This window comes from Nothobranchius furzeri, chromosome 9, assembly GCF_043380555.1.
Source record: "Nothobranchius furzeri strain GRZ-AD chromosome 9, NfurGRZ-RIMD1, whole genome shotgun sequence".
In the NCBI taxonomy this organism is placed as follows: domain Eukaryota; kingdom Metazoa; phylum Chordata; class Actinopteri; order Cyprinodontiformes; family Nothobranchiidae; genus Nothobranchius; species Nothobranchius furzeri.
In genome coordinates this window covers 23,497,253-23,516,481 of record NC_091749.1, presented here as the reverse complement: position 1 = coordinate 23,516,481, position 19,229 = coordinate 23,497,253, and the positions used below count along the sequence as shown (strand labels likewise).

Below are 19,229 nucleotides of genomic sequence, written 5' to 3'. Positions count from 1 at the left end.
TGCCAGGCGATGCCTCCTTGTGGTGCATTTTTTAAACAGGAAATGGGAGTGGAGTTGGACTCTGGTAGGGGGTGACTTGCTCTCTAAATGTTTCAGTCCAAGTCGGCTCTCGTCACTTCTAGTGCTCCCCCTGGTTTTCTCCTGGGGCCTCTTCTGTTCATTTATCTCCTTCCAATTGGTTCAGTCTTTTAAAAGTTTAATATTAATTTTAATTTCTTTGCATTTAAACCAAACCCACCTCCTATGTCCCTCTCTGATGGTCTGCATGAATGTAAACTTTGACTCTCAAACTGTTTCCTTAAGTGAGCAGCAGTGAATCGAACTGCTTCTCTGCTGCTCTTTTAGTCCACCTCCTTGGGTTAAGACTCGGCGTCCTCGTGGACATCTCAGCTGCCTGTGCCCCCCCCCCCCCACCTATCGCATCTCTCCCACCAGCTGGTTTCCCGCAGGGCTGGGCAGTACGGGAAACATTCCTATCAGGATATTAATTTTCATATCAGTCGATATCGATATATATCACAATATAAATCAAACCACTGTTGTTGTCGATCTTAAATGCTCTCTGGTAATTTTGAGCTAAATTTTAAGAAGCTGCTGTTGTGGATCAATAAAAGGTTTATTTTAAACTAAAATCTGTAAGTATTCGAGGAGAACAGAGCTCCACGGGAGAGGATTAGGACCACTGAAAATAAAATAAAAATAATTCTGACTTTTTTCTCAGAAGTAAAATAATAAAAATCTGAAATGTCTCAAATCCTCTTAAAGTTAAAGTCCCATTAGTTGTCACACACACAGGTGTGTGTGCGAAATTTGTTCTCCACACTTGACCCATCCCCTGGGGGAGCGGTGAGCTGCAGACACAGCCGCGCTCGGGAACCATTTGGTGGTTTAACCCCCCAATCCAACCCCTTAATGCTGAGTGTCAAGCAGGGAGGCCTTGGGTCCCATTTTTTCCAAAGTCTTTGGTATGACCCGACCAGGAATCGAACCCCTGATCTCCCGATCTTAGGGCGGACACTCTACCACTAGGCCACTGAGCTGAAGTGGTAGAGTGTCATAGAACTCAGTTAAGCAGGCATCGAAATACAAACTCTCAAATGTTTCTGCTTGTTTGAATATAGTTTCTTTAAGAATAAACATTAATGCTGAGGAAAAAACTGTTTGATTTCTGTGGAAATTCAAGCAGCGTTGAAACAAAAGCCGTGTGACTCCATTCCAGCCACTGATTGGGATTGGCTGTTCATCTGTCCTGCATGTCGAGGTTCTGTCCACCCATTTGAAAAATATTTTCTATAGTTCTTTCACTCAGCCCTGGTTTCCTGTTAAACATCACTTCAGATTTCAGAATTCATTCATGCTGGAAACCCGCTGATGTGGCTGGATTCCAGTTATCCTGTGAAGAGCCGAGCGACAAAGCTCGTCCTCAGGGATCAAAAAGTCTCGGTCTGATCAAAAAGCAGAAACAGAATTATCCTGAAAGGGGGTGAGTACTGGATGCTCCTGGTAACTTATGCCTCCTGGGACCTGCAGGAGCTGGCAGTGTCTGTGACGGAGGATTTCATCGAGTACCTCACAGACGGAGCAGTGGCCATCGAGGTGTTTGGACACAAACAGTCTGATGCAGGGAGAAATCCGGCCCTGTGGGATCTCAGCATAATTCAGGCCAAAACACGCACGCTACGGGACAGGTAGAAACACAAACGCACCCTGGCGCTTTCAGTCTTGCTCTGAAAAGGTGTGTCCATGTGTGAAAATGTGTTGGTGTTGCAGGTGGAGTGAGGTCACACGTCGTCTGGAGTTATGGATTCAAATCCTTGAAATAAATGAGAACGGGGACTTTGTGCCTGTGGAGGTGGTTCTGGCTAAAGATGTGTGCACTGGAGGGATCTTTCAGCTCAGGCAGGTAGGGAGCCTCACCCAGCCGTGGATCGATGCTGTAAAAGCAAACCTCTCACCTTCTGCTCCTCTTCTCCAGGGTCAGTCCAGGCGAATCCAAGTGGATGTGCGTTCAGTTCAGGACTCGGGCACGATGCCCCTGATAGCAGAAATCCTGCTCGCGGTATCCGTGGGCTGCGTGGAGATCCGAAACAGCTCAACCAATCAGGAAGTAGACGAGATGGACAGCTATCAGGTAGACCACCGTGGTGCTGCTCGCTCTGTGTTTGTGGATGAACTTGAACTGGAGCACGGCAGTAATGGACAAAATGTTTTAGGAAAGAGATCTGGAACGTTTGCGGCGGCAGTGGTTAGCTGCTCTCACCAAGAGGCAGGAGTACCTCGACCAGCACCTGCAGAGCCTGGTTAGCAAAGCAGGTAACAGTCACATGTTTGTTTGTTTATTGACATATTTTACAAGGATTAACCCGCTTGAGATGAGCCATCTCGTTTTCAAGCGGGTCCTCCTCCTTTTCAAGCAATAAAAAGAAAGATAGTCAATATAATAAAGACAAATCTAGAACGTTAAATATAAACAAACAAAACCATAAAAAAGCTCCTAGCAGGGTTGAGGGAACACCTTCACCAGTTGTCTATGTTTACACCTAATGTTAATGTTGATGGTTTACACAGTGGACTGAATTTAAATTAGATCTGTGAGTGAGTGGGAGGGTGATGATGGAGTGAGTGAGTGGGAGGGTGATGATGGAGTGAGTGAGTGGGAGGGTGATGATGGAGTGAGTGAGTGGGAGGGTGATGATGGAGTGAGTGAGTGAGTGAGTGAGTGGGAGGGTGATGATGGAGTGAGTGAGTGGGAGGGTGATGATGGAGTGAGTGAGTGGGAGGGTGATGATGGAGTGAGTGAGTGGGAGGGTGGTGATGGAGTGAGTGAGTGAGTGAGTGAGTGAGTGAGTGAGTGAGTGAGAGGGTGGTGATGGAGTGAGTGAGTGGGAGGGTGGTGATGGAGTGAGTGAGTGAGTGAGTGAGTGAGTGAGTGAGTGAGTGAGTGAGTGAGTGAGTGAGTGAGTGAGAGGGTGGTGATGGAGTGAGTGAGTGGGAGGGTGAGTGAGTGAGTGAGTGAGTGAGAGGGTGGTGATGGAGTGAGTGAGTGAGTGAGTGAGTGAGTGAGAGGGAGGGAGGTGATGGAGTGAGTGAGAGGGAGGGTGAGTGAGTGAGTGAGTGAGAGAGTGATGATGGAGTGAGTGAGTGAGTGGGAGGGTGATGATGGAGTGAGTGAGTGGGAGGGTGATGATGGAGTGAGTGAGTGGGAGGGTGATGATGGAGTGAGTGAGTGAGTGGGAGGGTGATGATGGAGTGAGTGAGTGAGTGGGAGGGTGATGATGGAGTGAGTGAGTGAGTGGGAGGGTGATGATGGAGTGAGTGAGTGGGAGGGTGATTATGGAGTGAGTGAGTGGGAGGGTGATGATGGAGTGAGTGAGTGGGAGGGTGGTGATGGAGTGAGTGAGTGAGTGAGAGGGTGGTGATGGAGTGAGTGAGTGGGAGGGTGAGTGAGTGAGTGAGTGAGTGAGTGAGAGGGTGGTGATGGAGTGAGTGAGTGAGTGAGTGAGAGGGAGGGAGGTGATGGAGTGAGTGAGAGGGAGGGTGAGTGAGTGAGTGAGTGAGTGAGTGAGAGGGTGATGATGGAGTGAGTGAGTGAGTGGGAGGGTGATGATGGAGTGAGTGAGTGGGAGGGTGATGATGGAGTGAGTGAGTGGGAGGGTGATGATGGAGTGAGTGAGTGAGTGAGTGGGAGGGTGATGATGGAGTGAGTGAGTGAGTGAGTGGGAGGGTGATGATGGAGTGAGTGAGTGAGTGAGTGGGAGGGTGATGATGGAGTGAGTGAGTGGGAGGGTGATGATGGAGTGAGTGAGTGGGAGGGTGGTGATGGAGTGAGTGAGTGAGTGAGTGAGTGAGAGGGTGGTGATGGAGTGAGTGAGTGGGAGGGTGAGTGAGTGAGTGAGTGAGTGAGAGGGTGGTGATGGAGTGAGTGAGTGAGTGAGTGAGTGAGAGGGAGGGAGGTGATGGAGTGAGTGAGAGGGAGGTTGAGTGAGTGAGTGAGAGGGTGATGATGGAGTGAGTGAGTGAGTGGGAGGGTGATGATGGAGTGAGTGAGTGGGAGGGTGATGATGGAGTGAGTGAGTGGGAGGGTGATGATGGAGTGAGTGAGTGAGTGAGTGAGTGAGTGAGTGGGAGGGTGATGATGGAGTGAGTGAGTGGGAGGGTGATGATGGAGTGAGTGAGTGGGAGGGTGGTGATGGAGTGAGTGAGTGAGTGAGTGAGTGAGAGGGTGGTGATGGAGTGAGTGAGTGGGAGGGTGAGTGAGTGAGAGGGTGGTGATGGAGTGAGTGAGTGAGTGAGTGAGTGAGAGGGAGGGAGGTGATGGAGTGAGTGAGAGGGAGAGTGAGTGAGTGAGTGAGTGAGTGAGTGAGTGAGTGAGTGAGTGAGTGAGTGAGTGAGAGGGTGATGATGGAGTGAGTGAGTGGGAGGGTGATGATGGAGTGAGTGAGTGGGAGGGTGATGATGGAGTGAGTGAGTGGGAGGGTGGTGATGGAGTGAGTGAGTGGGAGGGTGGTGATGGAGTGAGTGAGTGAGTGAGTGAGTGGGAGGGTGATGATGGAGTGAGTGAGAGGGAGGGTGGTGATGGAGTGAGTGAGTGAGTGAGTGGGAGGGAGGGTGGTGATGGAGTGAGTGAGAGGGAGGGTGGTGATGGAGTGAGTGAGTGAGTGAGTGAGTGAGTGGGAGGGAGGGTGGTGATGGAGTGAGTGAGAGGGAGGGTGGTGATGGAGTGAGTGAGTGAGTGAGCGGGAGGGTGATGATGGAGTGAGTGAGTGGGAGGGTGATGATGGAGTGAGTGAGTGGGAGGGTGGTGATGGAGTGAGTGAGTGGGAGGGTGATGATGGAGTGAGTGAGTGGGAGGGTGATGATGGAGTGAGTGAGTGGGAGGGTGATGATGGAGTGAGTGAGTGGGAGGGTGATGATGGAGTGAGTGAGTGAGTGAGTGAGTGAGAGGGTGGTGATGGAGTGAGTGAGTGAGTGAGTGAGTGAGTGAGTGAGTGAGTGAGAGGGTGGTGATGGAGTAAGTGAGTGGGAGGGTGATGATGGAGTGAGTGAGTGAGTGAGTAAGTGAGTGAGTGAGAGGGAGGGAGGGTGATGATGGAGTGAGTGAGTGGGAGGGTGATGATGGAGTGAGTGAGTGGGAGGGTGGTGATGGAGTGAGTGAGTGGGAGGGTGGTGATGGAGTGAGTGAGTGAGTGAGTGAGTGAGTGAGTGGGAGGGTGATGATGGAGTGAGTGAGAGGGAGGGTGGTGATGGAGTGAGTGAGTGAGTGAGTGAGTGGGAGGGAGGGTGGTGATGGAGTGAGTGAGAGGGAGGGTGGTGACGGAGTGAGTGAGTGAGTGAGTGAGTGGGAGGGAGGGTGGTGATGGAGTGAGTGAGAGGGAGGGTGGTGATGGAGTGAGTGAGTGAGTGAGTGAGTGAGTGAGAGGGTGGTGGTGGAGTGAGTGAGTGGGAGGGTGATGATGGAGTGAGTGAGTGAGTGAGTAAGTGAGTGAGTGAGAGGGAGGGAGGGAGGGTGATGATGGAGTGAGTGAGTGGGAGGGTGATGATGGAGTGAGTGAGTCAGAGGGTGGTGATGGAGTGAGTGAGTGGGAGGGTGGTGATGGAGTGAGTGAGTGAGTGGGAGGGTGATGATGGACTGAGTGAGAGGGAGGGTGGTGATGGAGTGAGTGAGTGAGTGAGTGGGAGGGAGGGTGGTGATGGAGTGAGTGAGAGGGAGGGTGGTGATGGAGTGAGTGAGTGAGTGAGTGAGTGGGAGGGTGATGATGGAGTGAGTGAGTGGGAGGGTGATGATGGAGTGAGTGAGTGGGAGGGTGATGATGGAGTGAGTGAGTGGGAGGGTGGTGATGGAGTGAGTGAGTGGGAGGGTGATGATGGAGTGAGTGAGTGGGAGGGTGATGATGGAGTGAGTGAGTGGGAGGGTGATGATGGAGTGAGTGAGAGGGAGGGTGGTGATGGAGTGAGTGAGTGAGTGGGAGGGTGATGATGGAGTGAGTGAGTGGGAGGGTGATGATGGAGTGAGTGAGTGGGAGGGTGATGATGGAGTGAGTGAGTGGGAGGGTGATGATGGAGTGAGTGAGTGGGAGGGTGATGATGATGTGAGTGAGTGGGAGGGTGATGATGGAGTGAGTGAGTGAGTGGGAGGGTGAAGATGGAGTGCGTGAGAGGGAGGGTGGTGATGGAGTGAGTGAGTGAGTGAGTGAGTGAGTGAGTGGGAGGGAGGGTGGTGATGGAGTGAGTGAGAGGGAGGGTGGTGACGGAGTGAGTGAGTGAGTGAGTGGGAGGGAGGGTGGTGAGTGAGTGAGTGAGAGGGAGGGTGGTGATGGAGTGAGTGAGTGGGAGGGTGATGATGGAGTGAGTGAGTGGGAGGGTGATGATGGAGTGAGTGAGTGGGAGGGTGATGATGGAGTGAGTGAGTGGGAGGGTGGTGATGGAGTGAGTGAGTGGGAGGGTGATGATGGAGTGAGTGAGTGGGAGGGTGATGATGGAGTGAGTGAGTGGGAGGGTGATGATGGAGTGAGTGAGTGGGAGGGTGATGATGGAGTGAGTGAGTGGGAGGGTGATGATGGAGTGAGTGAGTGGGAGGGTGATGATGGAGTGAGTGAGAGGGAGGGTGGTGATGGAGTGAGTGAGTGAGTGAGTGAGTGGGAGGGTGATGATGGAGTGAGTGAGAGGGAGGGTGGTGATGGAGTGAGTGAGTGAGTGAGTGAGTGAGTGATTGAGTGAGTGAGTGGGAGGGTGATGATGGAGTGAGTGAGAGGGAGGGTGGTGATGGAGTGAGTGAGTGAGTGAGTGAGTGGGAGGGTGGTGATGGAGTGAGTGAGTGAGTGAGTGAGTGGGAGGGTGATGATGGAGTGAGTGAGAGGGAGGGTGGTGATGGAGTGAGTGAGTGAGTGAGTGAGTGAGTGAGTGAGTGAGTGGGAGGGTGGTGATGGAGTGAGTGAGTGAGTGAGTGAGTGGGAGGGTGATGATGGAGTGAGTGAGAGGGAGGGTGGTGATGGAGTGAGTGAGTGAGTGAGTGAGTGGGAGGGTGGTGATGGAGTGAGTGAGTGAGTGAGTGAGTGAGTGGGAGGGTGGTGATGGAGTGAGTGAGTGAGTGAGTGAGTGAGTGAGTGAGTGAGTGAGTGGGAGGGTGATGATGGAGTGGGTGAGAGGGAGGGTGGTGATGGAGTGAGTGAGTGAGTGAGTGAGTGAGTGGGAGGGTGGTGATGGAGTGAGTGAGTGAGTGAGTGGGAGGGTGATGATGGAGTGAGTGAGAGGGAGGGTGGTGATGGAGTGAGTGAGTGAGTGAGTGGGTGGGAGGGTGGTGATGGAGTGAGTGAGTGAGTGAGTGAGTGAGTGAGTGAGTGAGTGAGTGAGTGGGAGGGTGATGATGGAGTGAGTGAGAGGGAGGGTGGTGATGGAGTGAGTGAGTGAGTGAGTGGGTGAGTGAGTGAGTGGGAGGGTGGTGATGGAGTGAGTGAGTGAGTGAGTGAGTGAGTGAGTGAGTGAGTGAGTGGGAGGGTGATGATGGAGTGGGTGAGAGGGAGGGTGGTGATGGAGTGAGTGAGTGAGTGAGTGAGTGAGTGAGTGGGAGGGTGGTGATGGAGTGAGTGAGTGAGTGAGTGAGTGAGTGAGTGAGTGAGTGAGTGAGTGAGTGAGTGGGAGGGTGATGATGGAGTGAGTGAGAGGGAGGGTGGTGATGGAGTGAGTGAGTGAGTGAGTGGGTGGGAGGGTGGTGATGGAGTGAGTGAGTGAGTGAGTGAGTGGGAGGGTGATGATGGAGTGAGTGAGAGGGAGGGTGGTGAGTGAGTGAGTGAGTGAGTGGGTGGGAGGGTGGTGATGGAGTGAGTGAGTGAGTGAGTGAGTGGGAGGGTGATGATGGAGTGAGTGAGAGGGAGGGTGGTGAGTGAGTGAGTGAGTGAGTGAGTGGGAGGGTGGTGATGATGTGTGTGTGTTGTGTACAGAGAAGACGGAGGATGACATGGAGAGGGAGGCCCAGCTGCTGGAGTGGCGTTTGACTCTGACTGAGGAGAGAAACGCCGTGATGGTGCCCTCTGCTGGCAGCGGCATTCCCGGCGCTCCTGCTGAGTGGTACGAAGCAGTCGCTGATGCAGACGTTTGATGTGTGCTTGCAGATGTTTAACACACTAGGATAGGATGGAGGCACACATGTAAGAAACGGTGTCTATTCACAGGGCTCCTCTGCCTGGCATGGAGACGCACATTCCTGTCCTCTTCCTGGATCTCAAACGTAAGAATGTTTTAGGTAAACGTTCTCCTCTCACACGTTCACTTCTAAAGCACGGGTGTTGCTCCTTCAGCTGATGACCTCAGCTCCCTGGACCAGTATGAGGTTCCTGATGCAGGAGGCTGGGACGCAACCCTGAGTGGAGAAGACGAGGATGACTTCTTCGACCTGCAGATCGTCAAACACTATGATGGAGAGGTGAGGGACCTGCTGAGGCTTGTTTACTGAACATTCAAACGCTCCAACACCTAGCAGCAACACATCTCGGTGACTCACAGGTCAAAGCAGAGGCATCATGGGACTCTACTGTCCACGAGTGTCCTCAGCTGAGTCGCGGGGGGCCGTGGGCCGAACAGCGCGTCTACTTGACGGTTCGGGTGGTGGTGCAGCTCAGCCACCCTGCTGACATGCAGCTGGTTCTGAGAAAGAGGATCTGTGTGAATGTTAACCCGGGTCGCCAGGGCTTCGCCCACAACTTCCTCAGGAGGATGTCGACCCGCAGCACCATACCAGGCTGTGGTGTCACCTTCGAGGTGGTCTCCAACATCCCAGGGGTAAGGCTGCTTACGATGCTGACCTGTAGTAGAGTGGTGGTTATGAAACCTCTACGATGTTTGTTTTACATCAGGACGCTCCAGGTTCAGAGGACAGGGAGATGCTAGCCCGACTAGCAGCTAGCGCACACAACAGCCAGTCGGGTGAGGACGAGGCGGCCATAGAGAAATACCTCCGCAGCGTCATGAATCTGGAGAACATCTTGACCCTGGATAAGCTCCGACAGGTCAGCGCTCCTCAGAGTCTACATGAGACAGATCCACACATCTGATCACACAAACAGCAGCTTTCTAACCATGTTTCAGGAAGTGGCTGTGAAGGAGCAGCTAGCTGGCAGAGGGAGGAGCGGCAGGAGGAGTCTGAGCTCTCCTTCTGTTCACCGGGTACAGATCATCAGAAAATCCTGCTGCTGGTAGAGACTGGTGTGTGAGGAGCTCATGGTGTGTTTCTTGTTTCAGCTGTCAGGAAGTAGACAGGACCTGTCCACCACTTGTCTGCTGGAAGATAAGGTGGGTCTTGCCTGGCTGCTCTGCTGTTTTCTAGTATTCTGTTCGAGAACTAAACCGTGAATCAGAGGTCGTACCTGAGGTGTGTGTGGACATGGCAGCTGCTTTGCAGCGTGTGAAGTGTTTAGAGGGGGGGTTAGGGCTGCTGTGGACCCTGACCTCCAGACTCATGGATCCTCTGTTGGTTCCTCAGGGCCGATGGGAGAGTCAGCAGGACATCTTCATGCCCTCTCAGCTTCACCGCACCCTCCCACGGCCGGCCTCATCTCCATCTACCTACTCCCCCTCCCCACCCTCCAGTGCCCCCCCACAGAACCAGGAAACAGAACAAGGTGTGCGTCCTGTGTCCTCTCTGCCCCACATTCTCCCTCTCTCCTCTTCTGTTTTCTGCCTGAGCTTTACCTCCTCTCCTTTCTCTAATGCTCCATACGCTGTTAGAGGTTTTTCTTCTCCTCCCTCCATCTCGGCTCAGAAACGTGTTTATCTGCCTCTTCCTCTTAAACTTATTTCACTCGTTCTTCTTTCAAATGTCTCCGTCTGTTTCTGTCCACGATGTTTGGTGTGATGATGATAACGACTCATCTGGCTGTGACATCTGTCGGATTCATTTGGAACCGGATGAATCGACTAGAATAACATCTGTTCTAGTGATTGTTGTACGCTGGTCTGAGTCAGCCGTCTGTGTTTGATCTGCAGCTTCCTGTCAGGATTTTTACCATTTTCTGATCTCTTATTGTCTAAACCTTCCACACTTCCTCCACCTCCTCTTGTTTCCTTTGCTTCCTTCCTCTCTCCTGCCTCCACCTCCTCGCCTTCCTTCCTCCCTTCCCACCTCCCCACCCCCCCAGGTCGCTCAGGACTTGCTGCCTCTTATCTTTCAGTTAAGGCGCTGGTTCCACAGATGCCCAAGCTGCTCAAGTCTCTGTTTCCAGCTCGGGACGATAAGAAGGAGCTGCGGCCTTCGCACAGCCAGCAGGTCAGCAGCAGGAGAGGCTCCTGCAGACTCTCCTTAGACTCGGACCGGTTTAGGGCTGCATGTTTTTTGCTGACGTGTCTATGAGCAAGGCACTTTAACCCCAGTGGAATTTGAGCTAAGTGGTACGGTGTGTATAATGACTGATTTTCCTCCTGTCCCTCAGCAGCATGTGGCGCGCGTCATGACGTCATCAGCAGGGGAGGAAAACCGGGTCAAGCCTGAGACGGTACAGCCTTGCACCTTTTCATTTAGCATCACTTAGAGTCAATGATTGAACTGATGAGTTTGTAGAGTTTCTGTTAACCAGGAGCTGAAGTCCAGCGTTCCGTTAGAGTTCTCCCACTGCTCCGTAAATGTTGGATCAGAGGAAGTTTGTGATGTCGGAGGTGTTTATTTACGTCTTTGCCTTGTTGTCTCTGCATGCTCTCGTCTGTCCCTCTGTTCCTGCGGGGTTTCCTGCAGGCTGCTGTTCTACGGCCACCGGCCAAAGACAGACGGACAGAGTTTCCAGACGTCCCTCCTCTTCCTGTGCATGACCCGCATGACTCCGCCCCCCTCAGCCCCCTCAGCCAGTCGTCCAGCGGCTATTTCTCCACTAGCGTTTCTACGGTTACCCTGTCTGACGTTCTCCAACCCTCCTCGTCATCTTCCTCCCTCCTGGGTGCTGAGACCGCATTACCCACAAACCCTCAGCAGCAGGGTGCTGACAGGAACGATGTTGTGACCTCTCCTCCTCAGTGTGGCGCCTCCATCGGCTCGACCAATCACAACGTCACAGCAGAGCTCCCCTTCACCCAGCAGAAGCTGGTAAACTCAGGAGGAGGCGAAGGCTTCCACAAGCTGGAGATCCTTGTGGATGACGATGATGAGCGTAGTCATGACAACGTGCTCCCTGACTGGCTGACAGAAGGCACATACGTCACAGTAGGAAGCAGCAAGGCCGGGACGGTCCGCTACGTGGGCACCACGCAGTTTAATGCTGGAGTCTGGGTGGGGGTGGAGCTAGATACTCCAGTAGGTAAGGCTTCCGTTGATAGGGCCAGGTCGCTGCCGGGTCAGGCGTGGTGCTGAGCAGCTCCTGGTGGATGACCCAGAGTTTTCTCTCCCTACAGGAAAAAACGACGGCTCAGATGGAGGTCATCGCTATTTCCACTGCAAACCGGGTCACGGTGTACTGGTCCGCCCAGATCGGCTGTCCCGCCGAGATCGGACCAGTCGGGACTTGCCTCCCTCCGCCCACATTCCCATCCTGAGAGGAGAAGCCATCGTGACACGGAGAGCGGACAACCGCAAGTCCTGGAGCAGCTGAGACGAGCCAGATCTGATCCAGAGTCAGCCTTCAGCTGGACACCACACACACAACTGTGTAGGAACATACTGAAACACTAACAGAACACACGTAGCGTTCCTAAAAGACTCATTATGGAAGCAGTGAGTGAGAAGGATTCACAGAACCGGGTTTGGGTCAGGACCCGCCCTCTCTGAGCTGATGTGCAGGGATGCAAACGCACCACTTCCTGCATCAGAGACACCATCTGTGACGAGTCCAAAGGGGAACCTGCTGCTGGTGTGAGAGATTTTAGATTTTTGTCTGTTTTGTTCTAAAGGTTTTATCTTCTTTGTCAAGAAGTAGAAACAAATCCAAACGTATTTGATGAGAGGTGTTTGCATCCCTGCTTATCTTCCTGGTATCTCTGAGACTCCACATCCCAGAATTCACCACTGCCACCTTCTGAACTCCGCTGGTCCCGTTTGTGGACTCGTAAAGATTCGTCTTTCCCTCCTGGACTTTATTCTTCTTTCCTTTGGAGACTGATTCTCCCAGAACGTGCCTTGGTCATGGTCATGGTCTGGTGTGTGTGTGTGTGTGTTAACGAGAAAGCCTCGTGCTGAGTGTGAGGTGATCTCAGGGACTACAGAAGGGGGAAGGTGTGTGTGGGTTTGTAAATGTTGTACAGTCTTGCTTTGTGTGCACAAGTGAATTCATGCTGCGGTGTCAAACGATGGAGCGGTGTGGTTCTGGAGGGTCGCTCCTCAGAGGTGGGGTAGATTTTTGCACTGGAGACGTTGGAGGAAGAAGCTGCATGTGGTCAGGGTGTTGTGGGGATGCAGGAGGCGTAGGGCTGCTGGGGGACCAGATGACAAATCCTATTCTCCGGGCACGTGAGCCGACTCCCTGCTGCTGCTTCCTGGTGGAGGAAGGAAAGAGGAGGTGTTGAGGAAGAGTCAGTCTGCTGGGCGTGGTAACGTCGGGAAGAGAAGACATTTGAGTCTATGCATCTGATGTTTTTACACAAAACCTCGTTTTAAACCTTCGTTTTTAGACACGGACACAGCTGGGAGTAGACGATCACACACTCCTGACACTCGGAGAAGGAAACACTTTCAGAGGTTTTAAACAAGTTTGAATTGAAATCTGATGTTTCTGATGACATCACTGGAGGAATCTACCTGTGTGTGTGTGTGTGTGTGTGTGTGTGTATCAGGCCGTCGGTGAGTCCTGCTGAGGTTGGAGAAGAGGGGCGTCGTGAGTGAAAAGCTGCATGTCCAAAGCTCTGTTAGTGTCCAGAGAGGAGTCGGTGTTCCCAAGGAAGGTTTGGGAGTTCCTGTGGGAACGCTGTCTGTCAGGAGCCCCGGCTTTCCTTTTCTCTGTCATGTTTTCTTCATCTGAAAGGTGGAAATGTCCTATTTATGTTGATGTTTTTACAGTCATGACGCCTTTTCATTTGAATTGCACAAATCATTATCTGGAAGTTGCTGCTATTATTATTGTAAATGTATGAAAGAAGGACTAGTGGGTTTTGGCTGGTGGAGGCTTTGGTTCAGTGGCCGATGTATGAGGAATCGGGAGCGTCAGAGATGCGGCTAGAGCGGGCTACGAGTCCAGAACCACCTCTAGGCTGATTTCTGCCATCATCAGAGTTGGGATTCAGTTTAAAATGAGACTAAAGTCTAATGTAAACGTAGTCTAGGTTATTATGTTGGGACTAGGAGCCCAGGAGCCTTCTGATTGGTTGGTGACTGCCTGGGAATTGTTGATGGGCGGGTTGGGACGTGATGTGGAGCTCGGAGAAGTTTTCTGTTCAAAACAAGTGATGATGGAGGGCTTGGGGTTTTGTTTCTGTTGTGTGTGTGTGTGTGTGTGTGTGTGTGTGTTGGGGGGGGGGGGGGGGGGAGATCACTTCAGACTTGTTTTTGTTGTTGTGCCTCAGAAACCATGTGACCAGGTTATCTTCCACACACGTTCATATCAACTCTTTTGCACAGAGACGATGGAAGCGTTCACGTTCCTCTGAGGAATAAAACACATCTTATTGGGTTTATGTTGTTTGTTTTTATGATGTTCTTCATCTGAAGGGCCATCCACGCTGTTCCTGACCTAGTTTAGGTAAAGACGACTTCTGAGGGATGTTCTATAAAATCAGAGCTAAGCTCGTCCAGCAAAGCCCTCCTTTTTAAATGCTGCTCAGCGTCTGTAGAGCATCAAAGCATATTTAGGTTTGAAGCCAGCGTTGTTTATTTATGGGTTCCTGTTAGAACCCGTTTTAGTCGTTTTTTATTTCAGATTGGACTGAAGCCTTCAGCCTCTTATTCCATGACCTTTTTGTTGTACGCTATCATGAAAAGTGCTTTGTTTTTTCTTGACTTCTGCAGCTCGGTGCTCACTGCACTGGAGGAAGTGTTGCCTTACTGTCACCAATCTACCATTCTGTGTTCACACAAGGCTCAGAATCTGGTCAAAGGTCAGGTTTATTACTGCCTCTTCCAGTGGAGGGAACACGTTGCCCCCTAGTGGAGACTATAAATTCACCTCCGTACACAGCCAGGAATCTACCCTACCATTCGATTAAATCCAACCTTTTCAATTCTATCGGTGACTCTTACTAAATGTCCTGCCGTTGTAAGAGTTTCCCACTCCTATCTACCTCGTTCCTGCTCCGGCCACCAGGAACACCCTGCTCCCTTCGTCCCAGACATCTTTTCTTCTCCAGAGCTTCAGTGTTTTCAAACACTGAACTGAACCACACAAATAAGCAATACTTGGCTGTGAGGTGGTGCAGCATCTGATCCTTTCCACAGCGCTGCTCCCCACTAACAGGTGTCACCACACAGATACCTGGTCGGTGTTTTAGGGACGGTTTGGTGCTCGTTCAGGCAGGAAGCTGAATCCTGCGGATCTAAAAACCTGTAACTTTTCACACATGTAGCTGATGTTAAAGTTTAATATTCAGACTTTAGTTTGTTGTGGCCTTGACCCAGTCAGCAGTATTATTACATAGTCATAACAAGTCACCAACATGATCTACGACCATCATGTCTACGCTTGAGCATCACCACAGTGGTTGTGTATGTGTGTGTGCATTAAGACTTATGAAAAATCTGAGCACAACTTTGGGTTTTGATTAATTTAATTATTTTATGTAATTTTATGCTGCAATCCAAAGAATAAACATGTAATATAACACGTTTATTATTTTTAATCTGAACAGTAAACTGATGAGGAAAATAAAGCTGAGAGTACATGTTCTTTGTTTCGAGCCAAACTTTGTAATCATTATAAAAATGAGTGAAAGTGTTTCGTGTGTTCACTTTATTACAGTTTAATAACTAAAGAGCCTGGTTTTCTTTTCCTCAACTTGACCCTGAAAGTCTAGCAAGGTGAACTGGTCCAGACGGACACGACCTCATCACAGACTCTCCTGTTCTACCACACCTCAAAGGTTCTGGACTGACACCTGGTGAGTGGAGTCGGGTTCTAGAAAGCAGTTAGAGGTGATCCTGCTGGAAGTAGCATGGGCCCGTGTGGGCAGCAACGATACTCAGGCAGGCTGTGGTAATTACACCAGGCTCTGGTGGTTCTGAGGGGGCCACAGTGGGGCCAGAACACCACCAGCACCGCAGCAGCTGGTCAGACATTCATACCAGTGTCTGCATCATTTAAATAGGTGGTCTGTTTGTATAGCACCATAAAAGTTCTACAACCCAAGGTGCTTCACAGCACGTTCAGTCATCCACCCACTCACACACTGGTGGTGACTTGGGGCACGCTGACGGTAGCGAGTGCTGAACACTAGCGCCACCGGTTCCTTCGACCACCACCGAGAAAACTTGTGCAACCAGTACGGTATGGTGGGAATTTCCTCGAGTCCACGTCAAGGTTGTCGTCTAGCGTTTAGTGGACCATACACTTCTAGAGTGAAGTTAAAGGATCATGTAGAAGGTCTACGACCTTTAACCTGCTGGTCCAGGTCCAGCAGGTACACATCCAGACACCAAGCAGCACTGTGACTCGCCTGCGTTAACATGTCTGTGGTGTCGTTTTAGTTGAGGACAGTTTCACAAGTTTGATTTTTAAAACTTCAATCAGCTGATCAATTTATTCCTGCTTTTCTGGATTGAACACACAAGAACACACTCGATGGAGTCTAATGAGTTTTTTATTCCCTTGAACTTTGAATATCAATAAAAATACCTTAAAATAGCAAATTAAGGTTTATCCAACAGATGAAAAAGTAACAAAAGGCATTTGTAGAATCTACATGCCAGTTACACAACAGTCTACTTGTCCAAAAAAGGCACTAAATCCTGAAATAGAAAAGAAACTGAAGTGATGCAAACATCCAGCTGAGGACTGACATTTCATACAGAGGTTAGTAGAAAGCTCATCGCCAGAGAGACAGGAGAACCTGCATTCAAGCTGGTAAATGCAGCACTTCCTGTCTCTGGCAGGTCATTTAAGGATGGAAGGTACCAAACCTAGATGGCGTCTGCATAAATGAAGATGAAGCATTTCTACCGTCACAACACTAAACAATGTAGGGGAGCATGGCGACTTCATTTGATTCTCCACAGCTCAAACCAGATCAACATCTCTGTCCTCTTCGGACCCGCTTCACATCTCAACTCTGGCAGGAGAGCTGTGAGGTTTTGGCAAAGATGAAGTCAACGGTCAGAGCGGCGTTTCCAAACCAAACAAGGCGGCAGATGGCGTTCAGACAAGTAACAATAAAAACATCAGTAACATGTCGCAGTTATCGCACAGTTGGAAGAGCTACGTTTGTCTATTACAAGGTTTTTTTTTTCCACAATCTCTTTAGAGTGATTAGATCACACGTTCTGGCACAAAACGAGGTAATCGGGAGTCGAACTCCAGACAAAAAAATAACCCAAATCAACAGGACTGATATTAAAGGTTGAGAAAAGTTAGCTTAATACTGGTGAGGAAAACGGTCATTTTCTTGTAATTATGCAACACTTCAGAGGGTCCTGCATAATAGTGTGTTTTTATTTTATACATTTTTCTCTTTTCAACAAGAAAGGGAAACGAGAAGGCAATAAAATAATCTGATAAAATAATCTTTGTTTTGTTCGTCAGGGTGAAATCATAGTTACCCCCAAAGTCGTGATCTAGGATGAATCTACAGACTCGCAAACGTTTCTGCTTGGCAGATGAAATGTTCTGGCTGTAAAACTAAACTGGTGACAGAAAACTACGCAACACCAAAGCTCGGCTGGCCCCGACGGTCGGGGCCGACCACTTGAGTTAATATCACAGGAGGAGGGAAAGGTTTCAGGTCAGTTTTTAGGTCAAGCTTCCCTTTTCTGTTCATCATTTTCCCTTTTCAACAGAAACCGACTCAGCAGCCCAACCGCTGAGTCACACAGAGGCAGCATGAGCGGAAGGGGGTGTGAGGAGTAGCTTATAGCTGGGGGGGGGGGACATTTGGCTTTGAATGGAGCCACTTTAGTACGGTTGGGACTTTGGAGTGCTGATGAACCCAGTTCAACACAAAACCACAGAGGAAACAGCGATTTAGTCACAGTTTAGAGTGGACCCCACCGTATGGATCCCTCTCGTTGTAAAGCTAACTTCTGGTTCATGTTGGCAGAAAAGCCCCCCCCCCCCACCCTCACCAGTTTAGCCTTCAGGAGGGGCGGAAGTCACACAGAAGGAAAGACTAAATAAAGGCATGCTTGAAATGTTTTTGTTGTTTTGCAGAGATTCAGCTCTGATGTGCTTTCAGGCTAAAGCTAGGTGGAGTTTTAGGCCCAGAGATGGAACCGGGCCCACCACAGGTGTCTACTGATTGTGTTTGACACGGTCATAGGAGCAGAAACCAGGCTGAACCGCTCGATCTGAGACTCTTCACTGACCTCCTCCTGCTGCTGCTCCTGGGATCCTTTCATCAAGCAGCTCTAATAGTGTCTTTTTAAACGTGGGGTCGTGTTTAGAACACGCAAACACACCAATACTAACATGTGGGCAACGCGTTTCACTCATCAACACATCTGATGCGTCCGATCGGCACATCTCTTTAGAGGCGTCCATGACTTTCATACATGTAAAACAACACTTCAGCTAATGTTTCCACTCACCTCACACTGATGCTTCATCTCAGTGTGTGTGTGTGTGTGTGTTAAAGGTATTATTACCATCAGCTGTACTGTTTCAGGACATGAATGTGTGTGGTTCTCATCCGCTGGCACACTGGCAGACAGACAGAACCGGTTCCAGGTTTGCGGTCAGACAGACGGGTGGACTCTGGGAGACGTTGGTCTAACGAGGAGCTGAGAGTCTAACGGGTCTTTTGTTTTAACCAAGACCCTGCTCTGCTGTGGCTCCAAGCACACTGAGCCAGGCTGAAGACATGATGTCAGAGACCATCAGAGCCTGGATCGCTAGGGGGCGGCGTCACTGGCTTCTCCAGAGTGTTTACCTCACTGCTCGCGGACTTTCCAGGGTCTGACAAAACGCCACGACTAAGCAGGATGTTCAACATCACCACGATTTGTGTCATGGACAGTTCACCTCGCTTTCACAGCCCCTGGCTGAGCAGTCATACTAGTTTGGTATGCATCTAAATTTCCCATAGTGAACTTTGACCTTTAACTCGCCACCTGAGGAGTTTGAGCTTTTGGTTCTTGGGGCCACCTCCCAGTCCGACAGGTGGGAGGGCTGTCTGCTGTGTCAGAGGTCTCCCACAGGTGAATAATCCTAGTCTCTGTAGAAGGATGGGGCTGTAATCCCGTAGTTAACCCGCGGTACGCTTCAGACCAGTGGGCTTTTGTTAAAGAGCTCCCACTGATGAGGTCATCAGAGCGTCGTCCTGATGTACGACAGGCGATGACATCATCTGACTTAACCGTTTGTCCTGACTACACTTTAAACTGCTGAGCTTACAGAAATCATGCTGGGCACAATCGAATAAAAACATCTAACCACTTTCTTTTGGCTCTTTTAAGCACTACGTGACACACTTCTTCTACTAGCTGCATAAATATTATATTTTATTACCAAGCTGCTGCATTAATGATGCTTAGATTATTATTTAGGAATTCATGACTTAAGCTTTCAACTTTTAAAAATCCTCATTAAAAACCAAACGAGGTGAGACGAGGAGCGGGACATCCTTTTAAGTGACAATATAAAAATAATGAAGTGGTTTAAAATGGTGAAAACTGAAAGGATGGCAACAATAATTTAAAAAGCTCAACTATGATATGAAGTACTGCTGAAGCCGACAGCCAGTACTCAACAGTGATTAAATGTCACAGATTGTGGTTTTTATGAAGCTCCGGCTCTCCCGTCACCACTCCTCTCAGACGTCTGCAGCTGTGAGAACGCCTGCTCGCTCTGCACCCACGCACACTCGTTCCTGAACAACGAAATGCAACCAAGCCTTTAAAATAATCTCTTTAAAATGAACCTGATTCTCTTTCCTACGTTGAGGCTGTTCCGTTGAGATCACAGTGCAAGATCCTGAAACGGTTTGAAGGTCAAACCCAGCATCACAGCTGTTTCACGTGCAGTTCTCTCATGAGAGCTGCACAGAGCATCACGCTGCCGTTCGACACGCGTCCGAAAGAATTCAAACCAAGAAAGAAATCAGGTGTGAGACGAACGTTAAAGTGGATTCTACATTGGATTTGTACTCGAGTACGTTTTAAATCCTTCATAGATCACAGAGGG

General features: G+C 50.2%; 1 protein-coding gene across 4 annotated transcripts in view; it reads left to right on the top strand.

Moving 5' to 3' along the window:
- Positions 1-11,791, top strand: part of kif13ba (kinesin family member 13Ba) — a 52,160-nt gene extending 40,369 nt beyond the window's left edge. Inside the window, exons 23-38 of one of the 4 annotated variants that reach the window (XM_015977303.3) lie at positions 1,531-1,688; positions 1,771-1,903; positions 1,976-2,131; positions 2,214-2,313; positions 7,938-8,064; positions 8,169-8,224; positions 8,295-8,419; positions 8,500-8,775; positions 8,850-9,002; positions 9,082-9,159; positions 9,235-9,285; positions 9,476-9,614; positions 10,164-10,258; positions 10,425-10,484; positions 10,721-11,276; positions 11,371-11,791. In XM_015977303.3, coding sequence (XP_015832789.3) covers positions 1,531-1,688; positions 1,771-1,903; positions 1,976-2,131; positions 2,214-2,313; positions 7,938-8,064; positions 8,169-8,224; positions 8,295-8,419; positions 8,500-8,775; positions 8,850-9,002; positions 9,082-9,159; positions 9,235-9,285; positions 9,476-9,614; positions 10,164-10,258; positions 10,425-10,484; positions 10,721-11,276; positions 11,371-11,567 — 2,460 coding nt within the window. In that variant the 3' untranslated portion in view covers positions 11,568-11,791. Of the gene's footprint in view, positions 1-1,530; positions 1,689-1,770; positions 1,904-1,975; positions 2,132-2,213; positions 2,314-7,937; positions 8,065-8,168; positions 8,225-8,294; positions 8,420-8,499; positions 8,776-8,849; positions 9,003-9,081; positions 9,160-9,234; positions 9,286-9,475; positions 9,615-10,130; positions 10,259-10,421; positions 10,485-10,720; positions 11,277-11,370 lie in introns of all 4 variants that reach the window. The other 3 variants (XM_015977302.3, XM_015977301.3, XM_015977300.3) reach the window with 3 other exon arrangements.
- Positions 11,792-19,229: the final 7,438 nt, after the last annotated feature.